The sequence below is a fragment of the Amblyomma mixtum genome, chromosome 3 (genome assembly GCF_055824585.1).
Source record: "Amblyomma mixtum isolate Tamu chromosome 3, ASM5582458v1, whole genome shotgun sequence".
Taxonomy (NCBI): domain Eukaryota; kingdom Metazoa; phylum Arthropoda; class Arachnida; order Ixodida; family Ixodidae; genus Amblyomma; species Amblyomma mixtum.
Genome location: NC_143014.1, coordinates 79,523,034 through 79,538,690, shown reverse-complemented (window position 1 = coordinate 79,538,690; position 15,657 = coordinate 79,523,034). Strand labels below are relative to the sequence as shown.

Below are 15,657 nucleotides of genomic sequence, written 5' to 3'. Positions count from 1 at the left end.
AAGCAGGCAGTATGTGCGGCGAGCAATTTCGCACCTTTGGAGTGCTGTCATACTGAGTGAGGGCGGAGGCTTATGTCAGCCAATTTACACTCGCAGCCAGGGAGCAACGGCCAGCGCCGAAGATAGCAGCACTGGCGCGGCTGCTCGGTTACTTTTGGCAAAGATAGCAGCTTTGGGTGTGGAAACTGAAATGGATGCTGCTCTATTTTAAAAAAATTCAGGGGGCACTTTGGCTCTCTAAAGTGCTGCAAGGCGAAAGCGTTTCCTGGCGCACTGTGTTTTTTATTTTTCGTTTTTATTTTTTATTTTTGTTTGTTCTGTTTCTTCTTTATTTTTTATTTTTGTCATTTTTTTATTTTATTTATGACACCCATGCATTCACTAGATGTGCCTTTATTCATGCCCAAACCCTGAGCCTTCGTGGCGGAGTGGTAGCGTCTCCGCTTCAAATGCCAAAGGCCCTGGTTCGATTCCCAGCCTCGACAGAGTTTTTTTTTTTTTTTTAAGTAGTGACGCCGAAACATGGACACATTTGCTAACATTCCTTGTTCACGACAGTATGAGGCATTAAAGGCTTTCGCCTTAAAAATGTCTGATTGCTGTCTGAGGGGGTGAGATTTATATTAGACTTTGGTACATGGCTTCTGCCAGCGTACAATGACCATTGCTTTTGCTGATCTTGGTTTCCAGCATTGGCCCACATAAAAACTGGTGCGCACACTCATTTAAAAATTCTCGATAAAATCGTCTACAGCATTTCTAACAAAACCTCTGCATAATCAAGCACCTTAGACAGCGAGCTTTCAGTTGCGGTGAAAAAAAATTGGGTCCTTAAAATTCAGTATTTTGTCCCTTTAAGTTGCATGCAACTTTGCAGGTTGTCTTTTACTTATTCCAGAAGGGTTTGTTTGGTTTACTGGCGATGATTTTAAACATCTTTTAATGCTTGTTGCCCATGGACCAGCTTAGTCTGAGATGTTTGAAAACTACTCTCAGTAGCTAGAAGTCAGAGCAAAAGTACTGATTTGGTGCCTTATTAGAGAGGCAGATTAAAGGCTGTACTATTCAAAGTTCCAAGTACAAGTAAGTATTGGGATGCTTGTTCTTAAAAGTCATTCGTTGCAATTTGCCCTTGAAACAGAAAAGCCTACTGAAGCATGAAAAGATTCTCATGACATCACGAAGGATAGAAGTTGTGACTAAAGAACTGAAGGTAAGATAATATGAGCTCATTTTCTTGTAAGAATAGCTACTGGCTTATGTCTAGTCACTATTCTTTTTGTGTGAATGTTGTGTCGTAGCCTGAATGCAAAAATTACTTTTGTGGGCTGCTGTTTGCACTGCCATATAACTCTTCGCTGCTCTAGTCATGCCTAGGCTTTCTTTCGCCAATCTGTATGTAGGCTTCATTCTCTTATTTAAAGTGTGAATTATTTTTTATTTTGGAAGAAATTAGAGGAGGTTGATCTTATTGTAGTTATTGAGATAGCTGTGGTGAGGCAAACAAAGAGTATAAAATGAAGTGTGCTTTTGTATGAAGCTTTTTTTTTGCATGAAATTTTATTATTGTAATGATGCCGTTTCCACATATATTTTGTGAAAGAGTACATGCATTTTGGTAAATGTGTTATCATGTACATATAGTTTATTAGAGATTAATGGCATACTGAGGATCTGGCAGAGGCATGCTGTAGACTTGGCATGATTGCATATGTGTGACAGTTCATCTGGTGCTGCGCCTGTGGACATCGGTGTTAACATCTATTGGCATTACCTCCTTAATAAAGCTGTATTGTGTGCCATTTTAAATGGAGCAACTGTTTTGGTGTTTTTTCTTGCTTAATGATTCATGTACTTTTGTTTCGTGTAATTATTTTTAGTACCCAAGATATTCCTGATTAATCATCAGTGTCAATTTTTGTATTATATAAAACAAACTACAGTACTTTCCTTTTAACATCAATATGCATCATATCTTGCTATAGCTGTTCATATGAGTTCCGATGTGTTCTATTGTACTAGCTTCCTAGTAAGCCAAGAGATTAACCCTCATGGTGTGCTTGTTAAGTGTTCATGAAAATGTATGAAGTGGCACCATATGTAGGTCAACCGTGATGGAGTTCTAGATGCAAAAATGGTTGCAAGATGCACATTGAGTTGTTGCTAGGCCACATCTATGTGGTGCAGTTAGTGCAATCAGTGGCAATGAAAACAGGACACCTTGGGCTGGATTAAGCATTCTTAGTAGTGCTCTCTTGAATGCATGTAAACTAGACAAGCATGTTTACTTTGTTTTTGGCAGTGCAGACAGTGTGAACATTTTGTTATGCACTAGTTAGATGTACCACTGTTTACTTCAAGGACACTTACTACCTAGAGAACAGTTCATCGAATGTATCATATGTTTTTCATGTTTTTAGTGAGACAGTGCCACCAATATGATTGATTGATTCATTGATTGATTGATTGATTGATTCATTCATTCATTATCTTGCTCATTCTTATTCACTCATTCACTTCATGTCAAAAAGCAGACTCCCTCCTAAAAATTTCGGGCTATGTTTTCGTATCACACAAGTATCATAATCTTGTGGGTACATGTGTGTATACCCTGTTTTGTAGTGCTGCCACCTTATGCTTGTACTTTTTTGCTTTTAATAAGCACTGAATGAAACCAAAGATGGTCCCCATGCAGACACACATTGCTTGCATTACTTCTAGGATGCATTTCACTGGTTGTATAGGCAACTATTGAGCCAAGCAACATAAGCACCAACTTGAGAGCCACATGACATGACGAATTTTGCTGTGTAGCTTACTCAAACTCAAACTGGTATCTTGTGATGCCATCATTTTTCAATTGTTTGTATATACATCTTCTGCCTTGCCTGTTTTTTATGCCTTCGCCGCTTGATGTTAATACTGTGCAATACATTTTGTCATGATGACATGTAGCTAAAAGTTCTCTTGAACTATAGTTAGTGGTAGAGCACAGTTGTTGCCTTAGGTTTATGCATGTTTTTAGTGCACAACCAAACTTGCCATTTAGGCTTGCCGTGAAGCATCTCGATTGTTTTTGTTTTTTCGTGAGTGTTTTCAGACATTTAAAAAGTGGTCCAGGCATTGTTACTGCAGTGCTTATATGAGGAAAATGGAAGTTCCTGTGGGACAAGCTAAATAACTAGGATGGTATTCTGTGAAATTTCTGCAGAAATACAAATATTACTGACTGAACAAAATTGGCTTTCTACTTTATTCTAGAACTTGGTTGAACTTGCATTGACAACCCCTCTGCAAGACAAAAACATCTATCAACGTCCTCTAGAAATTATATCCAAGTTCCTTGTTCTGGTAAGTTCCGTGATTGTTCAAGAGTAAGCAATGGAAACTCTGTTTTTGCCAAGGATGTTCATTTGTTCTTTTTTCATTTTTGGCTTGTAGAGTCAAGAATGGCTCTCTGGGAAAGCTGTTGAAACTGTCATTAAATCAATTCTTCCCCTCTTGGAAAGAACCACACCCACTCCTGAGATATGCGAATATTTTTGTAAGGTGAGTATCTTAGAGGTATTTTGGTCTTGTGTGGAACACAAGACTATTTGTCTTATTTTTGTTACAGAGGTAGTAGTGATTGCCATACTTGCTTTTTTTTTTTCACTCTTTTTTTTTTTACAGTTTATGTGTATGTATGAAATGCTTGGACGTCCTATTCTGAACGAGTTTTTAAACCAACAGCATATCTATATCTAGAGCCTGTTTAACAAACCCTCCATTCACTGACCAAACCGTTATAGTGCATGTTGTAGTGTATACCATGCCGCCCTCTTTTAAAAGTAATGCCGCTTAGAGGTTTGAAACTTACTGGTGATCATTATGTTTGCTGCTGCACAAGAAAACTAGCTCATGCCCCTGGTGGAATAAAGTATGTTGTTGAAGCTGTATTCATCACAATGCGTGTGAGCATCTTATGCTTAGCCGTCGTGTTGGCTCAGTGGTTACGGTGTGCGGCTGCTGGCCCGAAAGACGTGGGTTCGATCCCGCCCACGACGGTCACATTTCAATGGAGGCGAAATGCTAGAGGCCAGTGTCTAGTGCGATTTCAGTGCACATTAAAGAACTCCAGGTGGTCAAAATTTTCCGGAGCCCTCCATTGCGGTGTCCCTCATAGCCTTAGTTGCTTTGGGACGTTAAACTCCATAAAACCATAAACCATCTTATGCTTACTTTTTGGGATAGGTAGGCATGTTTATGAGAAGTGTAGTGCACGCAGTTGCTGGTTGTGTTATAATTTTAAAGTAATTTCTGCTATAAATGTTTTTTTTTTTTTTTGTGCTTGTCTCTTTGCAGCATTGTAGAGAATGTCCTCGATCAAAGTTGGTTTTTGAGATGTACACTCCTGTGGTTCAGCGAATACTGAAACGCAACATGGTAATTTGCATGTTCTGATAATTTTTTTTATGTTAAGTTAGTATGTAATGTTATGTAATACATTATGTATTATCTAATTTTGTTATGTTAAGTTATATTATGCCAATCTTGCATTGTTCTTCCTCTGCAGGATTTTGGCAAGTACCCAATGACACGGTTGCTTGTCCAAGAGTACATTCAGTCCTTGAACTGCCAGAACTCTGGATTAGAGGCTGTGGAGGAATTTGTTCGAAGGTTAGTTTTGTTGTACCCTTTGCATGATGTTACCAGTTGGCTGCTAAGTTGGGTGAAGGAAACAGCTGGAAGCAGGTGTGTGCTGCTTGCAGTGAGTTCCTACACCTAAAAATGGGCAACCATTGTTTTCTGGAGCCTCACCAGCAGCGTCACCGGGGTTAGCGGCACTCAGTGCTGGTGCCTCGGTGCGTACACCCTCCCCTTCCCCCCAGACTACTTCCTCTATCCTCATGCCCTGCTTCGATGTGGAGTGCACTGTGTACCATTTGAAAAATTCATAATCACATGAAAATTAACTGGGGTAGTGAATATATTTACATGTTTCTTTTGGCAGAAAAAGAATATATAGAACAAATGTATGAAATTTTTTATTTAAGAAAGGAGCAGTAATAAAAATACTAACTTTGCAAACTATTTTTGCAACATGAATTAATGTCGGGTTATGCTGCGAAATTTAATAGGTCAAATAAGTAGGCAGAAAATGCAAACATTGCTTGAGCATGGTAAAATCTGTATCTGTATAATGTAATGATAATGGTCTCAAATTTTCTGTGGCGGAAATTTTTTTTTCCACGAAGTGAGGACAGAATCTGCAGTATTCTGCGCGAAGCCACTTGCGGCGAGTTAACACCTTTTACGCAGAAGCAGTAGTGGGCTTCGCCTCGATGGCCCAGCACATACGTTACACTAGGGTTTTTTTCGAGATGTATTGTTTGACAGCTAGCATAACTTTGTGTTGGCATTGCCTCAAACATCCTCGATCCTATTGCTAGGCGCACGCCGTACAGTTGGGAATATTCTGGCTTTGTATAGAAGGTCATTTAATAAATACGGTTCGAACAAGGAAATTTAAAACATGCATTGGGTGTAAGTACTAGTCTGGGAAGGGAGGTTTCAGATAATTAAATTTGTACAAACGAAGCCAACAGGAAATAAAACTGAGGAAAGCATAGGGTGATGTTACCTTTTTTCATGATGGTGTTGATTAGGGTTAGATGAAAGGTAATTTTACACAGAGTGGAAGAAAAGACTACCACATACTGCCAGTGCGATCCATACCCATGGCCTCAGCATCTTGATTGCAGTGCTCTATCAACTGATCAACTGATTTGTGACAGCTGCTCTCTCACTGTTTACTTTTAAATGTATTTGTGTTGCATGCAGCATCCATCAGCACCATCTTGAACATGGTGGCACATGTGGAACAACCTGTTGTACTACAAATGCCACTGGAATGAGGCAGATACCATGTAGAATGTTCGTTTGCCTCTCACCAGTGCCATGTGTTGTTTTTGCTACTTTGTGCAAAATTATCTAAGATGATTGTGGAGCAGATTTTCTTCTCTATTCTCAGACGGGTTTTTGTGGCAATGTAGCAGAGGCTAGGCAGGAAAGGGAAGGAGGCACTCCTTTGTCCTTGTGCCGGGGAGAGTGGGCTGCTCAGCTCTAGTGCCCCACACCTGCTCTCCAACCAACTTCACCCTTCCACACTCCCAGCCCGAACAATGAACAACCAAACTGGCCACTGCGCGGGAACAAAGACCCGTCTCCTTCCCTTTTCTGCCTAACCCCAGCAGCATTGCCAAAAAGTTGTTTGTGAGTGTATTGAACACCATCACGGGAAAATAACTTTTTCTCTATGTTTTTCTTGCTTTCAGTAAATCACTGTACTCCCATTGTAGCTGCTCTTGGCACCACTTTGTTTGGGCTTTATTGCTTGTGAAGGTTGGAAGATTTGCTTTTATCACACGCTGCACGTTTTTTGTGTGGCTCTATTCAGTCAAAATAAGTACTATGCAGAGTGCCACTGCGTTTCCTTTGTATTCATTTCATCTGAACACTGGCACTGGCATCATTTCCCTATTCCTTTTTTTTCTTGTGGCTACATTTACAATGAAATAAAAAGCTTATAGTAGTTAATTATTTTCTTGCATCTTCTGGTTTTATTTGATGACTTTATTTGTGGTATGAATTGGAGAAGGTATTATAAATGCAAACTTTTGAACGAGGCGCTGCGTGAACATACACAGAAGGAGAGAACAACAAACACAGGTGCTATGTAGCGCTATGTTGAAATGCAGGGTGTAACTAATATTAGGAATCATGCACTTGCTTACTGGTCAGCCTATGCAACGTAGTATAGTTGACGCAGGCACGTGGTTTTTGAGTGTAATTGATGACATTGTCCTGGCTCTTATGATTATCACAGCAGTTGCTCATTGTCCTGCTGCAGTGCTACATTTTAAGGTACCCTTAACCCCTTCACCGTTTTTTTATATCAACGAATTTCTTAACAAAACTGCTTATTTTTTTTATTCCCAATTTCGATTATTATTGCAATAAAAAGCATGCATTCAATCTTTGAAAAATATTTGGAGCAAACACAAAGTCAAATTAGCATATTGAAGTTTATTACTCCTCACAATACAGAAAACCAACTTCCGGCTGGTAATGAGCGATAAAAATTCAAGAATGACCATCATCAGGCTAGCTTACAGTGAACGCCTTACCAGGAAATGCCTGAAAAGGAAACTGAGGGGGTCGCGTTGGGATGCTACTGGCGTTGATCTTCATCTACTGACGCGCGCCCGCAAAGTTTGCTTCTGAGCTGTCCTCTTCTTCATCGGAAAAACTGCTCAGCATAACGTCATCACTGTCGTCCTCGCTCCCTGAAACAATGTACACTTCGGTGTCTAAGTCACCATCGTCTGAAGAAGATGACGAAGAAAAGCGTCTTTTCTGCGAAGACGGGCCAGGAATACACGCGTCGCCTCCGCCGGGTGCCATGTTTAAAACCCAGGTTGCCATACGAAAAAAACGTGTATGCGGTTGAAGAAAACGAAATAAACAGGTCAGTGCTGCCATCTGTCGACCAAAATGCCATCTAAGCCACACACGAGCGCTGATTGTCCGAAACGCTGAAGGGAAGAACCTATTCAGCGAGGACGAGCTACAGTCGTCCAAAACGGTTTGGGGACAGCTTGGCAGGGACGAGCGCAGCTCGTCCAAAACGGTTAAGGGGTTAATTGCCTCAAGGGTGTTAATATATTCTGCATTACTATTTACAGTGTGCATGGGGAAGGAAGCACTTGTCCACATCCTCGTGTCCTGCCAAACTTGGTGGCTACTGTGCTGGCTGGCGTGTTTGCCTTGTTTGAAGCTCGTCACAAGTGAGCATTTATTCAATTATGTTCTTTTTTCAATCCATTGCAGTATTTGGCATTATTGGAGGTGTATTTTTTTTGTACTCGCAACCCCATGGTTTCTGGTCAGGGTGACGGAGGGATGAGGCAGAAGTGCATTGCAGGCTTATAGTTGAATGCCTCTAAGAGCTTAGACATGCGAGCTGCTTGGTTTAAGCTTTGTGAAGATGAGGTACTTGTCTGGATAGGACGGAGTTCTAAAATTTAGAAATACCTATGTTTGTGTTCGCCGCTCGTCCGTGGCTGGAAGTCATGCTGCCACCCACCCCGTGATTGCGAGCACCTCGGCGCGCAAGCCGACCATGGCGGTCCGTGCTCCTGAGAACAAAGGAATACAGTTATGTGCTGGCACAAGCAGCATTTATTGGCACAGAAGCAATAAACACAGGCTAGCGACAAACGAGGAGATGTTCCTCGGTTGGTTTGTCTTTACATCGTGGAGTGCAGTAAGGGTAAAATTGTCATCCTGCCTGTCATAGAACTTTAGTTACAGAGCTTTGAAGTTACCACACCAGAAACAGGAATACAAATTTTTCTCGCTGTTTCTGACGTGGCAACTTCAAAAGCCCATAACTCAAATTCTGTGATAGGTAGGATGGCATTTGTTGATAGATTTTGTGCTTCGTATTCTGTTATTCATACACTACTATTTCTGAGAGACAGTAAGTATCTTGTTTTATTGCAGTTTGACTTCCATTCTTTCTGTGTGCAATTTATGAGGTGCAACCAGTGAACTTGTCTCAATAGTGTAATCACTCGTGGTATGCAGAAACTATGGTGAGCCACCGTGGGAGCATGACGTTTACGCTGTTTGTTCTTTTAAAGCCTTGTTTTTGTTTAAACATCTATACCTGATAATATCTGACATCTTGAAATGTAATTTATTAATCTAGACTCATTTATATTTGAGTTTATTGTCCCTTGACGCCGTGCTGCTGTTGAGCATTACTGTTCTATCATTTCTTAGTTGTTTAGTCGCTGGGTGTCTGTGTGTTGTTATCGCACAGGTTGGCATCTTTACCCTGCCCAGTGTAGTGATGCTTAATGTGGTTTAAAGTAAGGGCACCTTTTTGATTACCACTTCCATTTTCTGCCTTATGGTTGGTCACACAGTAGGGCGTATTCATTGTAAAATTAGCTCTCTAAACAAGGCTTCATTTGTTTCCTCTTTGTGTAACTGTTAATGGAGATTTCATAGCATTGATGTCGCTCTTTTTGTATCTCAATTTCATGTTTGGTGATGACTAAAGTGACTTTTGAAAAGTGTTTTAAGATTTGATTCCACATCGTTTCAGCCCTGAGGAGCAGAATGATGCATCACATTCCACTAGTGACTGGGAAGCCAAGCATGACTGCTTCATAAAAGTTTTAGACGTAATGTAAGTCTCTTAGACTTGCTTGTATGGAATGAATGTGCTGTTGCTGTTGCTGTGTAGGGCTTGTATGTGCTTTGTGCAGGTACAAGCTTAGGTTTCACTTATGACTCTCTTCTTGTGGCAAATAGAGAGAATGTATCAGTGCTTGTAAAAAAATGTTGTGCTTTTATGAAGTAATAGTTCTACTAACAAGTTCTCCTTTTTGTATCTCTCACCCGCCCCGGTGGCTCAATGGCTTAGGTGTTCAGCTGCTGATATTAAGGTAGCGGATGAAGGCAAAATACAAAAATGCTCATGTGTTGTGTGATGTCACCACGCGTTAAAAACCCCAAGTGTCCTAATCCAGAGCCCTCTACTTCGGCGCCCCTCATAGCTCATGTGTCGCTTTGAGGTGTTAAACTGCACAATTTACTATTTACTTTTTTTTCTTTGTATGCTTCTGCCTCCATTGAAACGGGGCAGCCATGGCCGTGTTTCGATGGAGGCTAAACGCAAAAGGCGCCCGTGTGCTGTGCAATGTCAGTGCTCGTTAAAGATCCCCCGGTGGTTGAAATTATTCCTGAGCGCTCCACTATGGCACCCCTTTCTCTCTTTTTTTCTTCCACTCCCACCTTCCTCCCTACCGTTACGGCGCTGTTCAGGTGTCCGCCGAGATATGTGAGACAGATACTGCGCCATTTCTCTTACTCAAAAACCACTTTTTTAATTCTACAGTTGTAATTTTTTTCCGGTGCATGCTATAATTTGGCCACCTTATGGCTTATTTTTATTTATTTTATTTACAACATGCTGCTAGCATCATTTGAGGCTGGGGCAGGCTAGGGACATAGTACAGCGCAAAAGGAACAAGTTCAAAATAGAACAAAAATAAAAATGTCAAGAATCCAACTGTTAATCAGGTGGTTGATTTGATGGCATTGCTATGGCTAGCATGTGATTATACCGTATGAACTCGTTAAGGGCCGCACTTTTTTCATTCGGGTGTGAATTTTGAAGGTGTGGCCTATATGCGAATGGAAAGAAAACAACAACATAAGACCGTATTTTTTTTCCTCAATCATCTTGTCCAAAGCAGCAGATGCGGGCCATACATGGGTGTATCCCTTACACAAAATTATATGGTAGGCTGTTTCCACTTGGCTTTAAGGCTTTGTGAATGTCTTCATCTTGTACATGTAGTGTGAACTATGAAGATTGGCGTCTACCACTAGGCCAGCTCTTGCAGCCCCTGCCATTTCCAGATGAGTGAGTACGAGTTTTTTTTATTCTAAATAGCTTTGCCAGTGTGTTCCTCTCTTCTTGCTTACATTGAACAGCCATGTTTTGCAACCTAGTGTTACAGATGAACGAACAGTGAAGTGTTCATTCTTGTCTCTTTAACAGCGCTCTTGCCTGCCAGCGGTTCACTTTGTGAGTACTGTGCTCCCTTTCATTCTATCCTCGTCATGTCTTTTGTAAAATACAGTTTACTGTCCTAGAATTGTACTTTGAAGTGGCCACCTACTGATATGCGAGGATTTTATTTTGCGCATTGGAAACATTTCTGTCCAAAATTCCTGATCCTGCAGTGGTTGTTACAGTAATGGCATTAAATATTTCAGTAAAACTCAACATGGCTCCAAGCGCAAGAAAGTAGTGTTCCATTAAACAATGCAGTTGTCATATTGCCACATGCCTTCAGGATTGCTGCATTACAGTCTAGCCAACGAACATGACGGTCACGGGCTATTCGTTCGTTATGGATGTTCATGATATGTGGCCTGGTTATAATACAGATGACAACAAAGTGGACTTTTGTGGTGTACTGTCTAAGTGGTACCCACAGGTTGAATTGGGCTGGCAAAATTTGACTCTGGCTGGCATGTTCTCTTGCATCGTGATCAATGGAAAGATTGGCACCATGCTTTCAGGCCTAGTGCGACACTGGCTAGTACGCTTTTATTTATGGGGGCAGATATGAGCCAGATGCGAAATTTGTGCCGGCATATATGGTCATTTCTTTGTCTATGGTCCTTAGGTTTTGTAAGGACACCGTCTTTGCTGAGCGCTAACTGGTGACAGCCTTCTTGCTTACCATGCCAACGCGCTGCGTGCGGATATAGCGTGGTGGTAGTTGGTTCTCGCGCACACGAAACGTTCTGCACCGTCCAAGTTTCAGTCTTTGCTAGACTCAATTTTTTAGGCAAATAACGTGCAGAGCCACCCGGTGAGCTTAGCATGGGCACAGTGCAAGAGAAAGGGCCTTTTTGGGACGCTCGTATGCAGCGCCGATGTCCGCGAGGTGCAAATGCCTATCTGCTCATGGCCAGGAGCTGTACAAGCATGCCCATCTGACGAAGTAAGTGGTCGAGCTCTTTCATCTCGCTACGTTTAATCTGGCTTCTACGGAATCGATGATCACTGCACGCAGCACAGGCGGTAACTGGCATAGCTGATGAACGTGCTCCAGTGCAGTTTGAGGTTGCATCTCTTCCCATAGTTCTGTTCGGGCGCAGTAAGGTGTCTCTTTTTATGACCTGCAGTAAAAATTTGGTAGTGTGCTGTACCTCCTGTGCCAAGAGGTCGTTTTTCGAAGAAGGCGGGCCTCACAGATGGCCATCTGCACAGCAGCAGCGGACTTTCTTTTTTGTCATTTCTTTGTGTAACTCGTGCCTTTTTTTTTTTTTTCCTTTCTTTGCGTGAAATGCGTAAGTACTATGAGTTCATGTAGGACCGCGATGAAGACCATGTAGCGCATCCTGGCATGTGAGTTTCTGGCGCCTGCATGTCCGCTGTAAACCGATTTTGCGTCCACAGACGTTCGGTCTCTCTGAGACTTGGCGCCATAGCTCTAATGTAAATTGTGACAGTCGCGTTGTCTGTGTTCATTAAGCGAGTGTTCTTTATAAGTGGGGCCATTATAAGTGGGCTCAACTGTACTTCTCTGCTGATAAATACATGCTAGTGTGTTTTTTATGCATGCATATATGTATACAAAAGCATATATGCATGACGAGGTGGAAGCTTGGGCATGTTGGTGCGTCATTATCATTGCAGTGCAAAAAACGAGGACGAGACGAGTACACAGACACGGCGCTGTGCACTCGTCTCATCCTCATCTTTTGCACTGTAACGATAATGACACTTATGCATGACTTCATACTGTATGGCCTGCTGCTATTCCACTGTCACCCGTATTTTAGTCATGCCATATTTTAGTAGTATCACATGTATCGTTTATCTTTACTGGAATTTTATTTTTAAGAAACTCGCATCGTTCTTTTGAGGCATTCTGTTAGCATTGTCTTGATGTTCATGTTGCTGTGTAGCCATTTCCTCTTGAATAGGAGGAGACTTGCTATGGTTGGTGAACTGTTGAAGGCATTGAGTCCAGTAATTTCATGCCATTTCTGTTGAGATGTAATTCCAACTGACACTAGGTGGTGAGAATTATTGTAGGTTTGAAGTAAAGACAAGCTGGAGCACTTCATTTACACTAAGAGTGTACCACATTTACTCATGTATAGGTAGACCAATGTGTGAGTCACAGCAAGGCTGAGGCGTAAATCTGATTGCAAACTCTGAAAAGGAAGGAAGAACATGGTAATGACGCTATTGCATAAAGTCCTGTGTTCTGGCCACCTTTGGGCCCACACAAAGTAAGGTAGTTGCTGCCACCATCGCTGCACATAGGTTTTACCCCCTCTTTTTCATGAGAGCTTTACAAAAGGTTCTCAGATATGGCTGATATGAAGATGAGCACAGAGCCTCACTGTGTCAACTGCTCAGTTTAGAGTCTCTTTGTAGGCCTGTTGCATGAGAAGCCATGCCTCCCGTACGTGGCTAACCGATCTGGGCAGCCGTCATCTCACTCGCCGAGGCGCCAAAATACTGAGCAACAGCATGCAATTTCGATGTCACTGAAAAGTGTGTCAGGTGCTGGGGAAGCAATAGGAGTGCCAGAGGCAACGAGTTTGTCATGGTGCCGCTGAAGCTCCGATTTGTGGTACGCTGTGCCGGTCGCCTTAATTGTATGTTGGCTGGTCACAGCTTCCATTGATCAACCAGTATGACATTCTAGGCTTTTTGTTTCTCTTCTGGTTTCCGACATTAGAGGGCCAACCCGTATATGTACTGCACATCGACCAATATGCAAATAAATACGGTACAAAGCATATATATGGCCGCCGCGGTGGCTCAGTGGCTATGGTGCTCGGCTGCTGGCCCGAAAGACGCGGGTTCGATCCCGGCCGCGGCGGCTGAATTTCTTTGGAGGAGAAATTCGAGGCCCGTGTGCTGTGCGATGTCAGTGCACGTTAAAGAACCCCAGGTGGTCGAAATTTCCGGAGCCCTCCACTACGGCGTCTCTCATATAGCCTTAGTCGCTTTGGGACGTTAAACCCCATAAACCAAACCAACCAAACCAAAGCATATATCAACTCGTCAAGTAGTATGGTTGAATTTGCTACCCGATTCTCAAGTGAGGTAGATTTACTTGTTAGTTTACTACAGCTGTATCCAGATAGTTTGCCTCTTGCACCTCTTGCAGATGTAAGTAGTACTCTTTCTGGGCTTCATTTTGTTCCTCTGCCTGTGAAAGATTGTCTGAAAAGCCATTCATTAGGTGTGTTTTCATCGTTTCAAAAGGGAAGAGTATGAAAAGTTTTATAAAGCTTGCTAGTCTAAAGGAGAGAAAAAAAAGAAAATGAACGCAAAAGGACATTTCTTTTTGCGTTGGAAATGAAGTCTATAATGTTTTGTACTTTGCATGTATTTTTATTTCACTGCAGTTTGCAGCTTTTTGAAACTTAGAAGCACATTTTGCTGGCAACAGAATGCATTTTAGGTCCCTTGCCTTGCCTTTTGCAGCAGTGCTGTGCATGGAAAGCAGATTTAAAATTTAAAATCTTTTTATGTGTTGTCTTTGAAATGTATTCACCCTAATTTTCTGCAAAAATTTTTTTTTGCACATTTTTTTCTTAAGCTATTTTGTGCACTCTACTGCTACCGCCTCACCATTACACCTCCCCATTATAATCTCAATTATTATTCTTAAACCCGCTCAACACAGAGTAGCATTTTGGAATCTTTTACCGACACTGAAATCTTTTTTTTTCATTAAAGAGCTACTCCTCTCTTTACATTTTTTAGGTAGTACGCTTCAGTTGTGAGGGGTGCATAGAATGTTTTTGCATCTTACTTTTAGTTCTTTTCAAGGGTGTAGTTTCATTCAGCTGCCTGATATTTATATTAGCAGTGGACTTGAGGGTGTTGTTGATATGCAGCATTAACACTGAGTATTGTGCAGCATAGAGAGTAGCATGAATTCTTCAGCTAAGCATGGCGACAGTAGATAGCCTGTGGTGTTCTGAAAAGCAGGTTTTTGTGCACTTTTTCAAGTACATATATCAATGCTGGCCTAGCTTGGTATAAGAAACATATCATAATGTTGTATCTTCTTTTGATTGCTTAAGAGCATGAACATAAACTTTTGACATGTGAATGTGTCAGCTGTTCAGCTTATACTGTTTGAGCAAAAATGTTTCAATTGTGAGGCACGGTCTGTAGTGTCGTTTTGCTGTTCTTGAGAGTAGTTAATAATCCTGCAACAGCTTGATCAGACCGCTCTCTCCTAGTGCAAGATGCCACTGTGTGGCTGAGTGGATTGGTGTGTCCTGGGTGCAGGGGCCTGGAGCCCATAGTGGAGTGCCTGGGCACGGATCCACGGTGTGAGGTGCATGGCGTGGTGCTGGGTGCACGTGAGGGCAAGGATGGCTGGCTGCAGCTGTACAGCCCCGGCAGTGGTGCCTGCCAGGATGGGGGTGCCCTGTGGAGCCAGCTGTTAGGCACGCTGGTGGGCTGTGGGTGCGGCCGGAGACGTGCTTTCTTGGGGCCTTTGGCAAAGTGGCTGGAGGCTCTGTGTGAGCGTGCCGTTGCTGGTGACACCGCCTGTCAGATGACGCTGTGTGCCATGCTGGAGCTGGGTGCCCTTGAGTCTCAGGAAGCCAGGCTGCAGGCCAGTGCCGCCCTGCAGAGCTCGCCCCACTATGGTGCCCTCTGTCTTCGCCAGGGCCAGGCACGCCAGCTTCAGCAGAAGGGTGGCCCCACCAAGCTCACACTGCCCGCACGCTCCACGGCAAGTGGTCTGCTTGCTCAGCAGTCTTTCTCGATTTAATGTGTGCCATCTGGTTTGCAACAAATGAGCATGCTTGCAAAAGGAAATAGCCTGAGAGTATCTGAATATCGTTTCAGGATGCTGACTTGGAGAAATTGCTAAGCTGTGGATCATTTGGGAACCTGGAGTGTTTGTCCTTGGCTTTCACCCAAGTGACTAGTGCTTGTGCTGAGCACCTCATCAAGCTTCCTTCCTTGCGCTATCTGAACTTGTGGTCAACACAGGTGAGCAAAGAGCCCAAAAGTAACCATGCGATTGACTGCTG

General features: G+C 42.5%; 1 protein-coding gene across 2 annotated transcripts in view; it reads left to right on the top strand.

The window, feature by feature from the left end:
• Nucleotides 1-15,657, top strand: part of LOC149350735 (C-Maf-inducing protein-like) — a 36,568-nt gene that overhangs the window by 11,995 nt on the left and 8,916 nt on the right. For both annotated transcript variants that reach the window (XM_089579850.1, XM_089579849.1), the window contains exons 3-13: nt 1,142-1,213; nt 3,262-3,351; nt 3,442-3,549; nt 4,345-4,425; nt 4,556-4,659; nt 7,728-7,829; nt 9,158-9,241; nt 10,418-10,483; nt 10,622-10,648; nt 14,903-15,353; nt 15,470-15,616. In XM_089579850.1, the coding sequence (XP_089435976.1) occupies nt 1,142-1,213; nt 3,262-3,351; nt 3,442-3,549; nt 4,345-4,425; nt 4,556-4,659; nt 7,728-7,829; nt 9,158-9,241; nt 10,418-10,483; nt 10,622-10,648; nt 14,903-15,353; nt 15,470-15,616 (1,332 nt within the window). The remainder of the gene's footprint in view (nt 1-1,141; nt 1,214-3,261; nt 3,352-3,441; nt 3,550-4,344; nt 4,426-4,555; nt 4,660-7,727; nt 7,830-9,157; nt 9,242-10,417; nt 10,484-10,621; nt 10,649-14,902; nt 15,354-15,469; nt 15,617-15,657) is intronic.